This window comes from Anomalospiza imberbis, chromosome 22 (genome assembly GCF_031753505.1).
Source record: "Anomalospiza imberbis isolate Cuckoo-Finch-1a 21T00152 chromosome 22, ASM3175350v1, whole genome shotgun sequence".
NCBI classification, from domain to species: Eukaryota; Metazoa; Chordata; class Aves; order Passeriformes; family Viduidae; genus Anomalospiza; species Anomalospiza imberbis.
In genome coordinates, this window is record NC_089702.1 from 7,944,100 (window position 1) to 7,963,045 (window position 18,946).

At 62.2% G+C, this 18,946-nt stretch overlaps 3 protein-coding genes across 3 annotated transcripts in view; 2 read left to right on the forward strand and 1 right to left on the reverse strand.

Moving 5' to 3' along the window:
• The window catches only part of R3HDM2 (R3H domain containing 2), a 46,809-nt gene extending 42,356 nt beyond the window's left edge, over window positions 1-4,453 (reverse strand). Inside the window, 1 exon segment of the mRNA XM_068212567.1 lies at window positions 4,356-4,453. The gene's annotated coding sequence lies outside the window, so the exon portion shown is untranslated.
• Window positions 4,454-6,995: 2,542 nt separating this feature from the next.
• Window positions 6,996-9,418, forward strand: LOC137486987 (inhibin beta C chain-like). The gene is made up of 2 exons (XM_068212622.1): window positions 6,996-7,364; window positions 8,605-9,418. The coding sequence occupies exons 1-2, from the start codon at window positions 7,022-7,024 to the stop codon at window positions 9,345-9,347; spliced, it is 1,086 nt and encodes a 361-aa protein (XP_068068723.1). The 5' UTR covers window positions 6,996-7,021; the 3' UTR covers window positions 9,348-9,418.
• Window positions 9,419-14,927: 5,509 nt separating this feature from the next.
• On the forward strand, window positions 14,928-16,654 carry LOC137486990 (inhibin beta C chain-like). The gene is made up of 2 exons (XM_068212626.1): window positions 14,928-15,326; window positions 15,884-16,654. The coding sequence occupies exons 1-2, from the start codon at window positions 15,023-15,025 to the stop codon at window positions 16,633-16,635; spliced, it is 1,056 nt and encodes a 351-aa protein (XP_068068727.1). The 5' UTR covers window positions 14,928-15,022; the 3' UTR covers window positions 16,636-16,654.
• Window positions 16,655-18,946: the final 2,292 nt, after the last annotated feature.

The window sequence follows — 18,946 nt, forward strand, 5'->3', positions numbered from 1 at the left end:
AACTCAGCTCAGGAGAAATTAATTCCTCAAAGAAAAACGATGTCAAAGCAAGAGCAAAAATTGAAAAACTTCACTAAAAAAAAACCTTAACGGAGCTGCTGTGTCGAGTGGGCTGGGCCTGCCCACACTCAATCATCCCCAAAATTCTCTGGGAAGGAGCAGCAGTGAGTCAGCCTGCGGCAGACAGCTCCTGCTCCCGGATGGGAATGGAGCTGCCCTTCCCAGGAACCCCTGGATCCACCACCCCGGGGAATCCTGGTGCTGACGGGCACGAGGGATGGCCAGCCTGTGCCCACAGCCCTCACCTGGACTGCAAGGCAGGCAGGGATGGCTCCCAGCCAGGAATCCAGGATCCAGCAATCCCAGGGATTCGAGGGAAGGTGTAAGGAAAGATGCAGGAGGGTTGGAGGGGAAGGACATTCACTCAGGTCAAGTGGTGGGTCCTGCATTTGGGTCACAACAACCCCATGGGACACTCCAGGTTGGGGGAGAGGGGCTGGAAAGCTGCGAAAGGCCCTGGGGGTGCTGGTGCCAGCAGCTGGACAGAGCCCAGGTGTGCCCAGGTGTGCCCAGGATGGCACCTGGGCCATCCCAGCCATGGGCACAGGGATTGTCCCCCTGTGCTGGCACTGCCGGGGCCCCTCCAGTGCCGGGTCCAGCCCTGGGCCCTCCTGGCCACAGAGACACCGAGGGGCTGGAGCAGCAGGAGAAGGGTCTGGAGAGGCCCTGAGGGAGCTGGGAAAGGGGCTCAGCCTGAAGGGAAGGAGGCTCAGAGGGGAATTTCCACCCCACAGCTCCCTGATGGGAGAGTGGGGTCGGGATCTGCTCCCAGGAACAGCAGGAGGAGAAGGAACAGCCCCAGATTCCTCCAGGAGAGGTTCAGGGTGGTCATGAGGAGGAATTTCCTTCTGGAAAAGGTGGTCAGGCTTTGGAACTGCCTGGAGAAAAGGAGGCTCAGGAGGGACCTTTCCAGCCCACAGCTCCCTGGCGGGAGAGCAGAGCTGGGTGAGGTCAGGATCTGCTCCCAGGAACAACAGGAGGAGAAGCAACAGCCCCAAATTCCTCCAGGAGAGGTTCAGGGTGGACATGAAGAGGAATTTCCTCCTGGAAAAGGTGGTCAGGCTTTGGAACTGCTTGGAGGGAAGGAGGCTCAGAGGGGAATTTTCACCCCACTCCCTGATGGGAGAGCGGAGCCGGGCTCTGATCCCAGGGCATGCCAGGACAAGAGGAAACGGCCTCAAGCTGTGCCAGGGGAGGTCCAGGATGGACATCAGAAGGGATTTGTTCGTGGAAAGAGTGGTCAAGAATTGTCAGGTTGTCAAGCACTGTCAGGTCTGCCACTTGTTCCACAGAACTGTGGAATCACTGATGTTGGAAAAGCCCTCCAGGACCATCGAGTCCAGGCTGTGCCCGATTCCCACCAGATCCCCGAGTGCCACATTCAGCCCTTCCTTGGACACCTCCAAACCTCCTTGGGCAGCCCCTTCCAATACCTGAGCACCCTTTCCACGGAAACATTCCAACACAAACCTTCCCTGGTGCAAATCGAGGCCGTTTCCCCTTGTCCTGTCCTTGCTCCCTGGGAGCAGAGCCAGGCCCCACCTGGCTGCACTCTCCTGTCAGGGAGTTGTGCAGAGGCAGAAGGCTCCTCCTGAGCCTCCTTTTCTCCAGGCTGAGCCCCTCCAGCTCCCTCAGAAGTTCTCCAGACCCTCCTCCTGCTGCTCCAGCCCTTCCCAGGCTCCACTGTCCTCCTCCAGACACACTCCAGGCACCTGAAGGTCTCTGACCTATTTAAGTCTTTACCAAACACCAACAGGCACTTCCAAAATCCATCCTTAAAAAAAAAAAAAAGATTCAAACCAATGTAGGAGTTGAATCCACCTGTCCCATACTGTTGTTTCTTGCCAACATCCCCCTCCCTGCCAGGGCTGCCACACACACAGAGGCACCAACATTTCCCTGCTGTTTATTCCCTTGGGCAATGAATCCACTGTGAGTTCTGCCCCTGCAGCCAAGGTGAGAGGCTCAGGATCATCTCAACAAGCATTAAAACATTTTAACACGGGTTTCAACCTCTGCCGGAGCCTTTGGATCCAGCCAGAAATGGATCTTTGGGAAGAATTTAAGGCAAGAAAAGCACCTTGGCACAGGAATGCAGGGGAAGCACCAGCAGCCCTGAATATTGGCAAGATCAGTTTATTCAGTTTCTCTTTAGCCAAAAAAAAAAAAGCCTTTTGAAAAGTCTTCAAGGTGCCAAGCTGTGTTCCCCGCCTCTGGCTGCACCTCCTGCTCCAAATTACTTGGGAACAACTCACTGAGGGACCCAAACCTGCTGCACTGGAGTGACTGAGGTGGGAGAAGAGTTCCCAAAGCTGCTCTGAAAGTTTGGACACTGATCCCTCTGTGGTGCCCCTGGGCCAGCCACCTCCACCTTGAAAACAATGAAAACCCAATCAATTTATTCAAATGAGCGCTGATCTGGCTTTAATTAATATTAAATGAGATAATGAGGTGCCGTGAACTGCACTGGCGCCGGAAGGAGTGGTTTAGGCACCTCCAAGTGGGGATTTAGGCACCTACCCCCCCAAAACCAGGGCTTTGGAATAGCAGCACTGCAACCACCTTAAATTTAGCAACACAAATGGCAGCACTGCTAAAAGGGGAACTCGATTCCAAGGGGGGATCCGGTGTCACAGCTGGAAGGAGGGGCTGGCCCTGGGTATTCTCCACTGCTCCCAGAGCCCCAGGGGCTGCTCCTCCCTCGGGAATTCATCCCTCAGTACAGCAGTTCCCTCCCCATCCAGGCCAGTGCCTCTAACCAGGGAATCCTGCAAAGGTTTGGGCTGGGAGGGACTTGAAAGCTCACCCAGTTCCACGAGCCCAGCTCCAAGGACCGTCCAACCCAGCCCTGGACACTTCCAGGGATCTGCAATTCCTTCCTTCCTCTTCCAGGGACAGCTCCAGGAACAAACAACTCCTGTGAGACTCAGCCCCCCCACCCCAGGAATCAGCAGAACCCCAAATCCTTAGCCCACAGCTTCCCGGGGATTGCAGCAGCGTGGAATTCCCACTCTGGACCTGCTTTGCTGCACGCTGGCCCAAAATCCACCTTGTTCTTCCCAACGCCTTTTTGTCAACAGTGCAGAATCACCAAAGTATTCCAGGAGCAGAGCTCATGGAAAAGCTCCTGCGCCCCTGAGCTGATCCACGCTGGCATTAAGAGGATCCCTAAAGCAACAGGTCAGTGGGATTAGGCAGAGGTAAATCAGGATCCACCACAGGGAGATCCTGGATGAGGAGAAGGAGGTGGAGCCCACGTCAGGTTTGAGCCAGGAAACCGAACCGGGAGCCAGGAATTTTCAATTCCCCAGGAGCCAAAGTGTTCAGGAATGAGCACCAAGGATCCTGGTGATGCTCCTTCCCACAGCCCACCAGCTCCTGCAGAAGCTCAGAAGCACAAACTTCTACCAGCACATTTCAAACACACCCGAGGACGCTTTAATTAGCACTTTAATTAACTACGACACCGCCTGCCAGGGGACAGAAACAACTCGGACCCTCAGCCCAAATTCCCGCTGGTACCGAAACCAGAACCCCTGGCAGGATTTAAAGTTCAAGGGTTGGAAACACCAAAAAAACCTCCAAAAAAATCCACTTTTCCATGTATCCCATCAGCACAGACCCTCCGGACCCCTCCAAACCAGCACCTGTTGGGAGATCCCAGGCCTGGGAATCCTTTCCAGGAAAAGCATTTCAAAGCAAACACGTTGTCCGTGAGGACACCAGAACCTCGCACGGCGCCTCCCAGCCCCCGCAGGGCCCCGGGCTCCGCTCCCACCGGTGGCTCTCCCCGGGCGCTGCCGGCTCCCAGCGGCATCAGCCGTGCCCCGGTGGCGGCAGCCCCGGCTCCACGTGCTCGGGGAAGCGGCTCCGTGAGAGCGCTCCGGGCAGCGGCACCGCAGAGCCCGGAGACCCCGCCGGGAGCAGCGGGAACCGGAGCCCGAGAGGCGAGACCGGGAACCGGACCTCGAGAGGGGCAGGGCGGGAGCCCGCACCGAGCACTCCCCGAGAGAGGGGAGATCAGGAACCGACCCCCGAGAAGGGCAGCGCTGAAGCCGGATCCCGCACCGAGCGACTCCGAGAGGGGCAGCCCCGGGCCGGGAACCACCCCCGGGAGCGGCCCCGGCGGGAGCAGCCCCGGGCCGGGAACCTCCGCCGGGAGCGGCCCCGGGCCGCGCTGCCCCCGCGGGGGAAGGAGCGGGCACACCGTGGGGAAGGTCCCGGCGGTGGCCGCCGTGCCCGGTGCAGCGCGATCGCCCCGTTGCCCCCAGCCCTGCCACCCCCGCCGCACTTACCGGGCCGCGCCGGGCCGGGCCCTGCGCCGCGGGGCCGCCGCCGCCACCCCGGGCCGGGCCGGGCCTGGGCCAGCGCAGGCCGCCCGGGGGGGGCAGGACTGGGGGGGAGGGGAGGGAGGGGGGAGGGGAGGGTGGCCGGAACGGGGAAAAACGGGGAAAGAAACGGGAAAAAAAAAAAAAGGGAAAGAGGAGGCGGCCCCTCCCCCGCGGCGTGCGCGCTGCGTCAACGCGCCGTGCGCGCTGCGTCATCATCCTGCGCCCGCGCGCCCGCGTTGCTGTGGCAACCGGAGGGACGCTACGCGCCGGGGATGGCGGGAGGGGCGGGGGGCGCCCCCTGGCGCGGCGGAGGGAGCGGCGCCGCCGCCTTTTATGGGAAGGGGCGTGGCTTGGGGCGGGGTTATCTCCAGGCTCCGCCCATCCGTTGTGACACCCCACCCCCCGCGCGTGAGAGCCCCGCTCGGCCCCCTCGGGGGTCCCGCATCCCCCGGGATCCTCCATCCCCGGGGATCCCAAATTCCCCAGGGGTCCCACGTGTCCCCGGGGGTCCCACATCACCAGGGATCCCAGATCCCCCAGAATCCTCCATCCCCGGGGGTCCCAAATTCCCCAGGGATCCCGCATCCCCCAGGATCCTCCATCCCCGAGGATCCCAAATTCCCCAGGGATCCCGCATCCCCCAGGATCCTCCATCCCCGAGATCCCCAGTTCCCCAGGGGTCCCACATCTCCCCGGGGGTCCCAAATTCCCCAGGGATCCCGCATCCCCCAGAATCCTCCATCCCCGGGGATCCCAAATTCCCCAGGGGTCCCACGTGTCCCCGGGGGTCCCACATCACCAGGGATCCCAGATCCCCCAGAATCCTCCATCCCCGAGGATCCCAAATTCCCCAGGGGTCTCATATTTCCCTGGTTGTCCCAAATTCCCCAGGGATCCCGCATCCCCCAGGATCCTCCATCCCCGAGATCCCCAGTTCCCCAGGGGTCCCACATCTCCCCGGGGGTCCCACATCCCCCAGGATCCTCCATCCCCGGGGATCCCAAATTCCCCAGGGGTCTCATTTCTCCCCGGTTGTCCCAAATTCCCCAGGGATCCCGCATCCCCCAGGATCCTCCATCCCCGAGATCCCCAGTTCCCCAGGGGTCCCACATCTCCCCAGGGATCCCGCATCCCCCAGGATCCTCGATCCCCGAGGATCCCAAATTCCCCAGGGGTCTCATATCTCCCCGGGGGTCCCAAATTCCCCAGGGATCCCGCATCCCCCAGGATCCTCCATCCCCGAGGATCCCAAATTCCCCAGGGGTCTCATTTCTCCCCGGTTGTCCCAAATTCCCCAGGGATCCCGCATCCCCCAGGATCCTCCATCCCCGAGATCCCCAGTTCCCCAGGGGTCCCACATCTCCCCAGGGATCCCGCATCCCCCAGAATCCTCCATCCCCGGGGATCCCAAATTCCCCAGGGGTCCCACGTGTCCCCGGGGGTCCCACATCACCAGGGATCCCAGATCCCCCAGAATCCTCCATCCCCGAGGATCCCAAATTCCCCAGGGGTCTCATATCTCCCCGGGGGTCCCAAATTCCCCAGGGATCCCGCATCCCCCAGGATCCTCCATCCCCGAGGATCCCAAATTCCCCAGGGATCCCGCATCCCCCAGAATCCTCCATCCCCGAGGATCCCAAATTCCCCAGGGGTCTCATATTTCCCTGGTTGTCCCAAATTCCCCAGGGATCCCGCATCCCCCAGGATCCTCCATCCCCGAGATTCCCAGTTCCCCAGGGGTCCCACATCTCCCCAGGGATCCCGCATCCCCCAGGATCCTCCATCCCCGAGATTCCCAGTTCCCCAGGGGTCCCACATCTCCCCAGGGATCCCGCATCCCCCAGGATCCTCCATCCCCGAGGATCCCAAATTCCCCAGGGGTCTCATATCTCCCCGGGGGTCCCAAATTCCCCAGGGATTCTCCATCCCCGGGAATCCCACATCTCTGGAGATCCCTCATTGCCAGGGATCTCTCATCCCCGCCATGGATCTCCTATCCCCAAGGATCTCTCATCCCGCCGGGAATCCCCACCCACCTGGGATTCCCTTTCTCAGAGTATCCCCCATCCCCCGGGATCCCCCATTGGTCGGGATCTCCATCTCCAGGTATCGCCCATCTCCAACGACCCCTCGACCCCCCAAAATTCCCCTTCTCTGAGGATCCCCGACCTCCAGGGATCCCCCCGCCCCCGGGGATCCCCCACCTCCGTGGTCCCCACACCGCACCGGCCGCCACCGGCACACCCTGGATCCCCCGGGGGTCCCCACCGCGTCTCTGCCCGTGCCCCGCCGGGTGGCACCGAGGTGGGACCGGGGTGGCCTCGATGTCCCCGCTCCGCGCCCCCCGAGCAGCAGCACCATCGGCCCGGCTCCACCTTAACCGGAGCGGCCGCGCCGCGCTGCCCGCGCCCGGGCGGCTCCGGCGGAGCGCAGGGGCGTTTATCTCGCCCGGGATCAGCCAATATTTGTGGCCACGTCAGGAGAACGAGCCCATCCTCGCCCCGTGCTGCCGCTCAGTCCAGTTCTGCCACCCTGCTCCGCTCCCTGGCCCCGGCGCTGCCGCCGGCTCATCCCATTCTGCTTCTCGGACGCTGCTGGGACTCCCACGCTGTCACCTCTCGCCACCGGAGATGACGGTCACCGTGGCTCTCCTTCTCCTGAGCCTCCTACGGACGGCTGCTGCCAAGGGCTCGTGGTGCCCGGCCTGCGGGGTGGCCGCGCTGGCCCCCGGAGCGCAGCGGGACGCGCTCCTGGCGCTGGCCAAGCAGAGCATCCTGGCCAAGCTCCGCTTGCCGGGCAGACCCAGCGTGCCGCAGCCGCCGTCCCGGGGCGCCCTCCTGACCGCGCTCCGCAGGATGCGGGAGCAGCGCTCGGACGCGGCCGCCGCCCCCGGGATGCTCCGGGACGGCCGCGTCCCCGCCCGGCCCGGGACGGGGCTGCAGGAGTACGAGATGCTGAGCTTCGCTGAGTCGGGTGAGTGCGGATCCGCGTCCTGCGGGTGGGGGGCACGGCGGGGAGGGAGGGAGGGAGGGAAGGGAGGTGGGAGGTGCACGGCAGCGCCGGGCTGTGCAGCGGGATGGGGGGAACGCTGCTGCTGGGAGGTGTGAGAGCTCCCGAACCTGCCGAGTGTACCACGCTCAGATGGGACGTGCAGGGCTGGGAGGGTGGCACAGAGTGCAGATCTGCGGCTCTATCGTGTCACCTGTTGCCCACTTTTGCTGAGCCCTCCCCCTCGTGCTGGAGGTGAAGGGGTCATATGGCCACGTTTTCCGAAATGGGGTTTTTAGCCTCGATTTCCTGTCAGCCCATAGCGTGTGGATGGAGCTGCACAGCTCTCTGTGCCTCCACATCCCACCCAAAGCACTGGGTGCCTCATTTTACTCCAGAATCTTCTGCTTCTGGGAGGAGAAAACTCCCCAAAACACACTCAGGGCTCCTGAAAAAAAATATCACCACTGGAAAAAAAAAGTGTCCCACTTCTCACAGACAGCTTTCCTTGGAGGGACGCAGACTCACCACCTGATCCCACAGAGCATCCAGCACCCTCACTTTCCCAGCCCAAATTCCTCGTGGTGAGGTGGGGGGCTCCTCTCCCCTCGCAGGCCCCGTGTCCTCAAAGCCCTCCGGGAACAATGCCGCTCCGTGGCACATTGTGTTCCCTCACTCCAGGACAATGGGGAGTTGTCTCCTGGCTTGGTGGAGCGTCGGCTGGAATGGAGCCAGGGGGTGAACCCAGGCTTGGAGCACGGGGAGGGGGTTGTGTCCTCATGGGCAGAGCTGTGCCAGGAGCCCCGAGTGCTCTCGTGGCCCCGGCAGCCCTTTCCCAGCCAGGAGGAGCAGCAGCTCTGCAGCCAAGGAAGAAGGGAAGGCTCTGGGGAGACCTCAGCACCCCTTCCAGTACCTACATGGGCTCCAGGAGAGCTGGAGAGGGACTTTGGACAAGGGCCTGGAGGGACAGGACAAGGCGGAATGGCTTCACATTGGAAAAGAGGAGATTTAGATGGGATTTTGGGAAGAAACTCCTCCCTGTAAGGGTGGGCACAGGTTGCCCAGAGAAGTTGCCCCATAAGGGTGGGGGAAGTGTCCAAGGCCAGGCTGAACGAGGCTTGCAGCAACCTGGAATAGCAGAAGGTGTCCCTGACATGGCAGGGGTGGGACAGGATCAATCCCCTCTTCACTCCACTCCTGACTCTGCTCTTGCTTCCGTGCGCAGGATCCTCCACTTCCCACAGCGTCCGCCTGCATTTCCGCTTCTCCCAGGAGGTGGCCGGGAGCACTGAGATCCAGCAGGCCACCCTCTACCTGTTCTGGGCCGCCCCTGGCCGCGGGGCACAGCCTGTCACCGTCAGGCTCCTGCAGCCGGACCCGGCGGGGCCAAACTCGACAGTGGCCAGCGAGACGCGGCTGGAGGTGCAGAGACCCGGCTGGACCGCGCTGGACGTTGGAGCAGCTGTCCGGAGCCTCTTCGGACGGGAGACGCCGCGGCTCACAGTGGAACTGGAGGTGCCGGAGGACTGGGGTTCCCCTCTCCCATCCGACCATAGTGATTCCCACTGGCCATTTGTGGTGGCCCAAGCCCAGGCCAGGACACCCCACCGCGTCCATCGGCGCGGTGTCGATTGCGGCGCGGACTCGCGGATGTGCTGCCGCCGGGAATTCTTTGTGGACTTCAAGGAGATCGGCTGGGAGGACTGGATCATCCAGCCCGAGGGGTACCACATGAACTACTGCGCGGGGCTGTGCCCGCTGCACATGGCCGGCATTCCCGGCCTCGCCGCCTCCTTCCACACCGCCGTCCTCAACCGCATCAAGGCGGCGAGCGCGGCGGCGGCCGTGGACTCCTGCTGCGTTCCCACCCAGCGCCGGCCCCTCTCCCTGCTCTACTACGACCGCGACAGCAACATCGTCAAGACCGACATCCCCGACATGATCGTGGACTCCTGCGGCTGCACCTGAGCCGTGCCGGAGCGGGTGGGAGGACGGGACACGGTGGGACGGGGCTCCCTCTTCCCGGCTCCCGGCTGGGAGGGAGGGTGAAGCGGTGAAGCATCAAGGGTGATGCCGAATGTGCAAGTCCCCTCCAACCTCACCTCCCACACGGCTCTTTCCCGCTTCGTATCTGCCCATGGACTCTTCTCACAGCCCCTCTGACTGGCTCCTGATGGAGTCCAGATGGACTGATGGACTGATGGACTGATGGACTGATGGACTGATGGACTTCTGCCGGATGCTGCAGGGCCCGGATCAGGACCGTCCCTCTGCCATCCCAGCCCAAGGTCCTGGTGCACCCTGGGTGCAGTTACATCTGCACAGGACCCACCAGCGGCCACCCTGGGCTGCTGGGGCTGGCGAGGACAGAGGGCAGGGGTCACCCCCATGGCCCCACTCAGCTGGACACGCAGCTGAGCAGGGAGTGGAAAGGGAAATCAATTCCAGTGGGAAGAATGTGTCTCTCTCTCCAAGCATCCCAGGTAGCTGCTGTTCAATAAAGACTCCCAGTGGTGCGTGCACGTGTGTGCCCTTTCACTGGCACAGCTTCCAGTGCTCCTGGCACGGGCAGCCCTGGGATGGCACGGGACAGACCCAGTCTGCCATTGAAAACCCAGGACTGGGCCTCTCCACACTGCTGCCAAAGATCTCCCACACCCTCTGCCCCTCAGCTGCCTTTCCCAGGGGGATGCAGGACCCCTAATTCATCCCAGCCAGATCCAGGGCATAGCATGGGACACAGGTGGTCTGTAATTCCCACCAGGAAAGGCGCCACTCCTTGCTTGGGCCAAATTCCCCATTCCACCAAAACCACCTGTACTTGGCCATCCCTGTCCCAAATCAGGACAGAGCTGAGAAACTCTTCTGCCTTTTGAAGCAGTTGGACTTTGGGGCAGCCTCAGCAACCAGGACCCCCCACAGCCCCCCTCGGCCCCAGCTCCCCCACTGCAGAGCATCCCCTCGGCTCATCCCTGGCCCGCTGCCCCTCTCCAGCCCGGTGACAGCGAAGTGGGACAGGTCAGGGCCGTGAGAGCGGGGGACAAAGGGCGGCTCCGACACTTCTGCCCCGTTACGTAACCGTGGGTTCGGGTTTCTCCACCCCTCCCCACGTGTCCCCCATGTGCCAGGACTGGAAAAGAGGGGAGAAGGTGCTGGGGTGGGACATTTGGGATGGGGGTCCTGGGGTGATCCCTGAAGGGTAACATCAGCTTTAGGGTCCACCCTGTAGCAGGTGCTGACAACCAACCACAGAGGTCAGGACACGGCTGATCCAGGTGGGGAGAGGGTCGGCAGAGGGAGGAGATGGTGTCAGATCCTCTACCCACCCAGCTTTGCATCCACTGCCCACTCCAGGATGATGAGCCATGAGCAGCTCTGCTGGAGCCAGGGCAGGATGCACATTGTCCCATGTGGAGGACGATGAAGAAGAGCCAGGAGCAGGTGACAGTGCTTGGCCACGTGCACACACCCTGTAGCAGGTGCTCCCACGAAGCCCCAACGGAATGGGGACCCCCATGTCCCCTGCCAGGTGACCTCAGTCCTGGGATCCACCTCCAAGAGTTGACAACCAACCCCAGAACGCTGGGACAGAACTGATCCTGGTGGGGAAAGAGTCAGAAGAGTGAGGAGGTGCTCTCAGACCCTCTCCCCACCCAGCTTCACATCCTCTGCCTGCTCCAGGAGCAGCGAGCACCAAGCCACGAGCAGCCCTGGCTGGAGCAGGGATGCGTCGCCCTGGAGGACCGGCGACTTGGGAAGGGATGGAAGGGCCACAAGCATGTGACAGCACTGCACACATCCTCCCACCAGCCCTGCTGGAGCAGGAACCCCCGTCTCCCCAGATCCAGGTCCAGTGCCTCGGGCCCACAGCGCTCCTGCCACAGGGGAAGGGAGGAAGGCTCGGGGATCGATCCCGTCTGGGATCCAAGGCCACTTGCGCAAACCCAGAGAGGGTTTGGTGTTTGTTTTATCCTTTCTTTTTCCAACGCCTCATTTCACTGTCTATATTTATTGAACAAACAACTTCCCTGGAGCCAGTGCCAAGCTTCCTGGGATGCAGCAGCTGTGGGCACGCAGGGACCAGGGAAGGGACGAGAGAGCCCTTGGCTGATCCTGTGGCCCTACAGCTCAAGCAGCACAAGCCTGAGATGCTGAGCTGAGGCTTGTCCCACTCCCACGGGAAAGAGGCACCTGGATGCAGCTGACAGCCCCTTCCTCACCCACAGCACGGGGTGGCCAAGGCTCAGGAATTCCAAAGTGGCACTTCCCATGCAGGGTGAGCAAGGTGCAGTCAGGGAAGAGTGACTGGAGCCAGGGATCCTTCCTCCCTGCCATGACACCGTGCTCTGCTGGTGTCCCCTGATCTCCCAGGAGGCTTTGGAAAGGGTGGCTCAGGCCCAGTGCTGGGAGATTGTCCTGTTGGGACCAGTAAGGCCAGTGGGGAGCCCACCCTGCAGCCCCCAGCACAGCAATGCCGTGGGGACACAGCATCCATGGAATCAATCCAGATGCAGATGTGACACAGATGGGGACAGATATGATGTCCCTTTGGTCTCCCCTCCAGGAGGGGACAGATGTGCTGGAAGGACCCTTTGCCAGAATCAACAGCCTCTGAAGCAAAGGTCCAAGCACACTGTGCCAAGTGCCCCTGGGCAGGTCCAGCTCCCAGGAGGGGTGGGAATTTCTAACAGTCCCTTCCCTTGCCTTGAAAAGAGTTAATGTTTAATTCCCAGTCTCATGGCCCATTCCCAGCCAGTGCCACCACTGTGGTGACCGGTGCTTTTCCCCCAAGGAACGAGCAACAGGGCAAGAGGAAACGGCCTCAAGTTGTGTCAGGAGAGGTTTAGATTGGAGATTAAGGAAAATTTCATCGTGGAAAGGGTGACCTAGCCTGGAATGGGTTGCCCAGGGCAGTGGTGGAGTCACCATCCCTGGAAGTGTTCAAAACTATGTGGATGTGGCAGCTGGGGACATGGTTTAGTGGTGGCCCTTGGCTGTGCTGGGTTAATGGTTGGGCTCAATGACCCAGGCTTTTCCAGCTTCAATGATTCCATGATTCCATGATTCCATGATTCCATGATTCCACGAGCCATGCTCAGGTGCTGCTGCACAAACTCTTGGGGGGTCCTGGCTTAGCCCAGCCGTTGTCATCTCCGGGTCAGGTCACCAGGTGCCACGTTTGCCCCAACGGCCATGGGGTCAGAGGCCCCAGAGCCATGAGTGCACCTGGTGCTGGGCCCAGGGGGACCTTGGGGGGTATTTTGGTCAGGTCAGTGCCTGGGCTTTGCTTTCTGGGAACCGCTTAATCAACAACACCATTATGCAATGGGTGCAAGAGCCGCCGCAGCTCCGCGCTGACCCCTGCCCTAGATCCGGGGGCCGGAGCGTGCCAAGGGGCACGCGGTGCAAGAGGCTGGGGCTCGGATGCTCTTGCTGAGCTGGAGGTGGTATGGGGGTTCATGGGGTGATGCCCCATGCAGAAGGATCTGGGCAGGTTCAACAGGGTTAATCCCTTTGGGGACACCCCGCTCGCAGCCTGGAATGGAGGGTTGGTGTTCCGGAGAGTGCCTCATCTGTTTTCCCACACTTTGTCTCCTGTTTCCTGCTGTGCCACAGCCCCAGCGCTGGCTCTGGGAGCTGACAGGGATGGGGGAATACAGCACAGCAGGGAATGGGTGTGTGGGGCACAAGGAGCCTGTCCAACATGGAACAGGTATTCAGATAATTTGAGAGGGGGCCTGAAAATGTGGAAGTGTGTATCATAGAGTCCGGGATGGTTTGGGTTGGAAGGGACATTAAAGCTCATCCAGTTCCAGCCCTTACCATGGGCAAGGACACCTTCCACCATGCCAGGTTGCTCCAAGCCCTGTCCAACGTGGCCTTGAACACTTCAGGGATGGGGGGGCTTCTCTGAGCAATCTGTGCCAGTGCCTCACCAACCTCACAGTGAGGAATTGCTTCCCCATATCCCACCTAAATCTGTCCTCTGTCAATGGGAGGCCATCGCCCCTGGTCCTGTCACTCCAGGTGGTTTAAGAAGTCGCTCTCCATGTGGGAGCATCTTTGCCCGTGAGCACGTGTGCCCTGTGCCTGGCTGGAAGTGCCACCTGCTCCATCCCTGGGAGCCAGGGCTCCCAGGCCCTGTGGGATCTGTGCTCCCGGGCCAGCCTGTGCCCACTCCCTCTTCTCTGTTGACATTCCTGGGCTATTCTGGGAGCTGCCAGCGGGCCCAGCCAGCTGAGCCCTTTGCCCCTTGCTCCGAGGTTGCATCACCTCCGGTGGGTGCTTTTTCCCAGACTCTGTTTACATGGCACCTCTGGCTTGGCCAGGGCCAGGGGCTCCGTGTGGTCAAGACCTTGGAGTCGGTGCACGGCGCAGTGGGCACAGGACATGCTGGAGCACTGGCCTGGCAGGGCTTCAAGTTCCCTGGATTCCCTGCTCCAGCTGGGCTCTGCCAATCCCCCAACACCGTGGCACCTTGCATCACTTTCGTGAGGTTTCTGCCAGCCCCTGCCCTGCCTCAGCCTGCACATCCTGCTCCAAAGAGTCCGAGAAACATCTTCAGGTTGATGTGACACTGGCTGTCACCTCCTGAGTCCTCAGGACACACAAATCCCCTTTTTATTTTGTGAGGAGAAGGGAACACGGTGCACGCATTCACTGGCCCTTCCCAGCTCTGCCCCGGGCTGAGGAAGGACCAGGTGGTCAAAGGGGTGGGCTCAGACCCCAAAACGCATCACCTGCTGGGAGTCACAAAAACCCAGAGATGTGACAGTCCCCAGGAGCTGTGGGGTCATCCCAGGAGGCCCCTGGGTCCTCTGGCAGCACCCAACGGGACTGTCACTGCCAGGATGGCTCGAGGGTGCCCGGGGGGCAGTGCCCAGGCTGGGGACAGGTCTGTGGCATCCATGGATGGGCAGCGGAGCTGGGATCCCTGCGGCTGCCTGCTCTGGTGCTGGGGCTCCTCCGCAGGCCAGGATTTGCCCCAGCCCTCACTCCCTGAAGGTTTTGGAGGATCCTGCTGCCTGTTGTGGGGCTGGCAGGGATTTCTCTCCCCCGTGGGCAGATGCCAGGGTGCCCCGCAGGCAGAGCCCGGAGCACGCAGAGCCCCTTGCCCACAGCTCTGCACATTCCACTGTTTGTGCACACCCGTGTGAACTTCCCCCTGTATGACCCGCACCCCTCACTCGTGCTCAACCCACGCGGGCACGGCGGGGGCCGGTGCACGGCCCCCCGTGGGACTCCTCCCGCAGTGCCCCGACGGTTGGCAAGGACCGGGAACGGGGGAGGATGGGGGGCTGCTCACCGACCCCCCCGCGGGGAGGCGGGGGTGGGGTGCTAATCTCGGTAATCCCCGACGGGACGGGACAGGCAGGTGCGGCGGCCAATGGCGGGGGGCGGGGGGGCGGCGGGACCGCCCCCGGCCGCAGGTGCCCAAAGCAGGCCGCGCCGCACCGCTCCCGGTGCCGCTCCCGGTGCCGCTCCCGTCCCGTCGGCGCTGCTCCCGGTGCCCCTCCCGTCCCATCGACGCGGTCCCGTCACGCCGCTCCCGTGCGGTCTGTGCCGGTCCCTCGGTGCCGGCGACCGTCCCGCCCCGTCAGTGCCGCTCCCGGTGCTCATCCCGTGCCGTCCGGTGGGCGCGGATGGCGGCGCGTGGCTCGGGCCCGTGGCTGCTGCTGGCCGTGGTTCTGTACGCGGCGGCCGAGCCGCGCTGCCCGTCGTGCCCGGAGGGCGCGGAGCGGCGGCTGCTGGAGGAGGTGGCCAAGAAGCAGCTGCTGGAAAAGCTGCGGCTCCGCGATCGGCCCCGGCTCGCCCACGCTGTGCCCCGCGCCGCCGTGGCCCGCGCCCTGCGGCGGCTGCAGGCGGGAGGCGCCCGCCGGAGCCCCGGAGTTACCGGGGAGGAGGAGGAGGAGCAGAGCTACGAGATCATCAGTTTCGCGGAGACAGGTGGGTGCGCGGTCCCCGACGGGGCGCGGGAGAGCCCGGTGAGCCCCGGGGCGAGGGGTCCCTGTCCTGCGCCTTGGGGACCCCCAGGGACGCGCAGCCCCGCGGGGTGCGGGGACCCGGAGCCGCGCGGGCTGCGCGTAGCTCGGGAGTCGCCGCACCCGTCGCGCATCAGTGACAGTCCTGTGTGGTATTCACATCCACATTTTACTATATCCCGGTGCCGCTGCTGCGCGAGGGCTCAGCCCCGGAGGGGGAGGTGGTCCCTCTCCTGCTCCTGCCGGGCTGCAATGCCGGTCCCCCCAAAATATGAGGGTCCTCAGGGTGCCTGGGATTCCTGAGTAGTTAGAGTTGGGAGCTGCAGGATTGGCTTGGGGGGCTGGAAGCACTTTGCAGCCTCACCCCGTGAGAAAAAGGGCCAGGTGGGAGCTGGCTCCCCTTCTGCCGGAGGCTGCATTCCCAAGGCAGGGTGGAGGACAGACAAAGCTGGAAGTCTTGACTCGCTGGGTGGCCGGGGAGCATCCCTCAGCGCTCACCTCCTCATCCCTTTCTCCCCTCAGATCTCACATCTCCCTCCAGTTTGGGGCTGCAATTCCAGTTCAGCCAGGCGCAGGACCAGGACATTCGCATCCTGCAGGCTCAGCTCTGGCTCTACCTGCGAGTGCCCCGGGCCAGCCTCACCCTCAGGATCTTCCTGGCCGGTGAAGCCGGGGCTGTGGCGGGGGGCAACCACACGCTGCTGGGGGAGAGGCAGCTGAGCACGACGGGCAGCGGCTGGCGTTCCTTCCCCCTCCTGCCGGCCCTGCAGAGCTTCTTCGAGGGGCAGAGCCGGACCCTGTGGCTGGAACTGGAGAGCCGCGGGGATGGGAGCGATGTCATGGCACAGGTCAATGCCAGCTGGTCCCACCAGCCCTTCCTAGTGGCCAAGGTGAAGGTGAGGGAGCCCGAACACCACGTGGCCAAGCGCAGCCTCCGCTGCAGCCAGAACTCCAACCTCTGCTGCCGCAAGGATTACTACGTGGACTTCCGTGACATTGGTTGGAACGACTGGATCATCAAGCCCGAGGGCTACCAGATAAACTACTGTGTGGGCCAGTGCCCTCTGCACGTGGCAGGCAGCCCTGGCATGGCCTCTTCCTTCCACACAGCCGTCTTCAACCTCGTCAAAGCCAACAACGTCCAGGCCTCGGGGCATTCCTGCTGCGTGCCCACGCGGCGCCGCCCGCTCTCCGTCCTCTACTTCGATCGCAACAGCAATATTGTCAAGACTGACATTCCCGACATGATTGTTGATGCTTGTGGCTGTAGTTAGGGCTGGGGGAGCTGTGGTGGGACCCTCCTTCTCCAGGACTGTCCTGCTGGTGGAGGGGGAGGGAGCTGGAGAGCTCCATGAGCTGAAGTCAGCCCTCAGTGGACCCCTTTGGAAAGGTTGGGAGAGAGAGGGTCTCGCCAGGGGGAGCAGGGAATCTCCAGAGAGCGCCTGGAGCAGGGGGCTTTGGGGACATATGGGACAGAGCCAAGGCCACATTAGACTGCCCAAGCTGGGCTGTGGGTGTTGGTGACTCTGGACATCCCTGCCTGCACTGTTCCCAAGCTGATCCCACATTCCTGGTGCCCTATTCCCCTCTGGTGTGGGGGCCCCCCTTGGTTCACATTCAGTGCCCGATGAGGGGTTGGGACGTGGCTTCCTTGGGGACAGAGTGAGATGCAGAAACGGAGCTGCTTCCTCCATGTGGGAGTCTGCAGGACAAGGCAGTCCCGCTTGTTTCCCTTCTGGAACAAACCTTCCTGCATCCAGTTCAGGCCTGGTTTTGGGAACAGACAGAACAGGGCACAAATAACAGGCCTGGGAGGGGAGGATGAAGGGTACAACTTCATCAAGAACCCCAAAACAGCAGTGACAGGACAAAGTTCTCTGATCCCTGGAGGGCACAGAGCTGTGAGGACCAAGCTTCCAGGTCCTGTGTGCTTCCCCTTTCCCTGGGTTTGTGCTTTCCTCCCCTGCTCCCACCCCCCAGCTGGGTCTCCTCCAGCCTGGTGCCTCCACAAGGGGAGGTCTGCCTCAAACTTTACCTTCAAGACCACACTCAAGGTACAGATTTGGTTTGTGCCACTGGTTTTGCAGCTATTCCTACTTTTAGTTTCTGCAGCTGTTGGGATTCCCTGGTGCTCCATCCTCTCTGCTGAAAATCCCACTCTGCCTTCCCCTTCCTCATGCACCCAACACGGCCTCTGCTTTAATTTATTATGCAACATTTTGGTGCAGTTTCCCAAATAAACGGGTGGAAATGCAAGATCCAGACTCTGGTTGCTTTTTCCTGGGAGCACGAGCATGGATGGGGTGAGGGAGAGGGTCCTGCTTGGCCAGAAGGGCCCAGAACCCTCAGGCACTGGGGTTGGGATAGCACAGGAGCTGCATGGCACTGCCATACTGGGAGCTGTGGGGTTTGAGGGGCTCCTGGTGTGCTCACGACGTTCTGCCTGCAAATGGGGTTCCCAGGAATCAAACAGGAGCTGGGAACCAGGTACCACCTCACTGGGGACTGGAGAGGGGTGGTCTGCAGTGGGAGCATCAAAGCTGTGTCCCAGCAGGGCAGGTGCTGGGAGGCATCACCCAACGGGGAGATGCTGCTTTCCACCTGGAGCAATCCCAAATGGAGCTCTGGTCACTCTGCCTCCAGGGGGGTGATTTCAAATGCCGAGCCACAGCCCACCCCTAAATCCTGGCCCCCCATGCAAAGCCCCCGACCGTGTCCCACCTCCCCAGTCCCCCTCGTGTGCTCCCCTGAACACCACTCAGTGACCCCAGTCTCAGCCCCATCGCAGACAGAAGGTCTGGTGGGTGATGGGGAGTCTCCTGCGGGATTTGGGGTGGGATGCTCCTGGAGCGGGAGGCAATGCCCCCTTCTCATCCCGCTGAGATCCCACCCGCTGACCCGGGTCCCCGTTGCGCAAGCGCCCGCTCAAAGCTCAGTTTGGGGCTGTTTTATCTGGGGACAAACCTCCTTGATTTCCCAGCTTGGGCCTGCCAGCGACCAAAGGGCAGCTTTCATCAGCCAGTGCAGCGGGCATCCCCCCGACACCCGGGGCACTGCGGCCACCACCGTGCTCCCAAAATATCCCTGCGGTGGGTAAAAGCCGCAGCATGATGCCTCAGCCTCCTGGGCGCTCGCACAGCCCCGGGCCGTGTCCTGGGGGCACGTGCTGCCGTGCACACGCTGGGAGCTGGATCTCCAGGGATGAGTGTGGTGTCTGTAGAGCCGCCCTGCTCCCCTCCCAAACCGGCATTCCGGCATGGAACGCATCCAGCCACGTGCAGCACCCCACCGAGACAGCAGAAATGCGTTTTCTGTCGCCAGCGAGGGAAGTTTTCCTTTGTTTTCCCCGTGGAGTGTGCTGCCGCGTGGAGGGGGCTGTCCACCTGCGTGTGCTCGATGTGCTGACTCACTGACACACTGACACGCTGCCCCCACACCGAGGTGCTGAGCTGGCCATGACGGCACCGGTAAATCCCTAATCTGGGGGGATCATCTGGCCCTTCTCTGAGCTGCTTTGACTTTCCCAAACTGGAGAGTGGGATTATTCCTGAGGTGGGGGATGTGGCGGGGTCGGGCTGTGGTGGT

Bases quoted from the DNA above. Each gene is read 5' to 3' on its own strand.
- LOC137486987 (XM_068212622.1), top strand. From the start codon at position 7,022: ATGACGGTCACCGTGGCTCTCCTTCTCCTGAGCCTCCTACGGACGGCT. The intron at 7,365-8,604 runs GTGAGTGCGGAT...TTCCGTGCGCAG, and splicing joins GCTGAGCTTCGCTGAGTCGG to GATCCTCCACTTCCCACAGC.
- LOC137486990 (XM_068212626.1), top strand. From the start codon at position 15,023: ATGGCGGCGCGTGGCTCGGGCCCGTGGCTGCTGCTGGCCGTGGTTCTG. The intron at 15,327-15,883 runs GTGGGTGCGCGG...TTCTCCCCTCAG, and splicing joins CATCAGTTTCGCGGAGACAG to ATCTCACATCTCCCTCCAGT.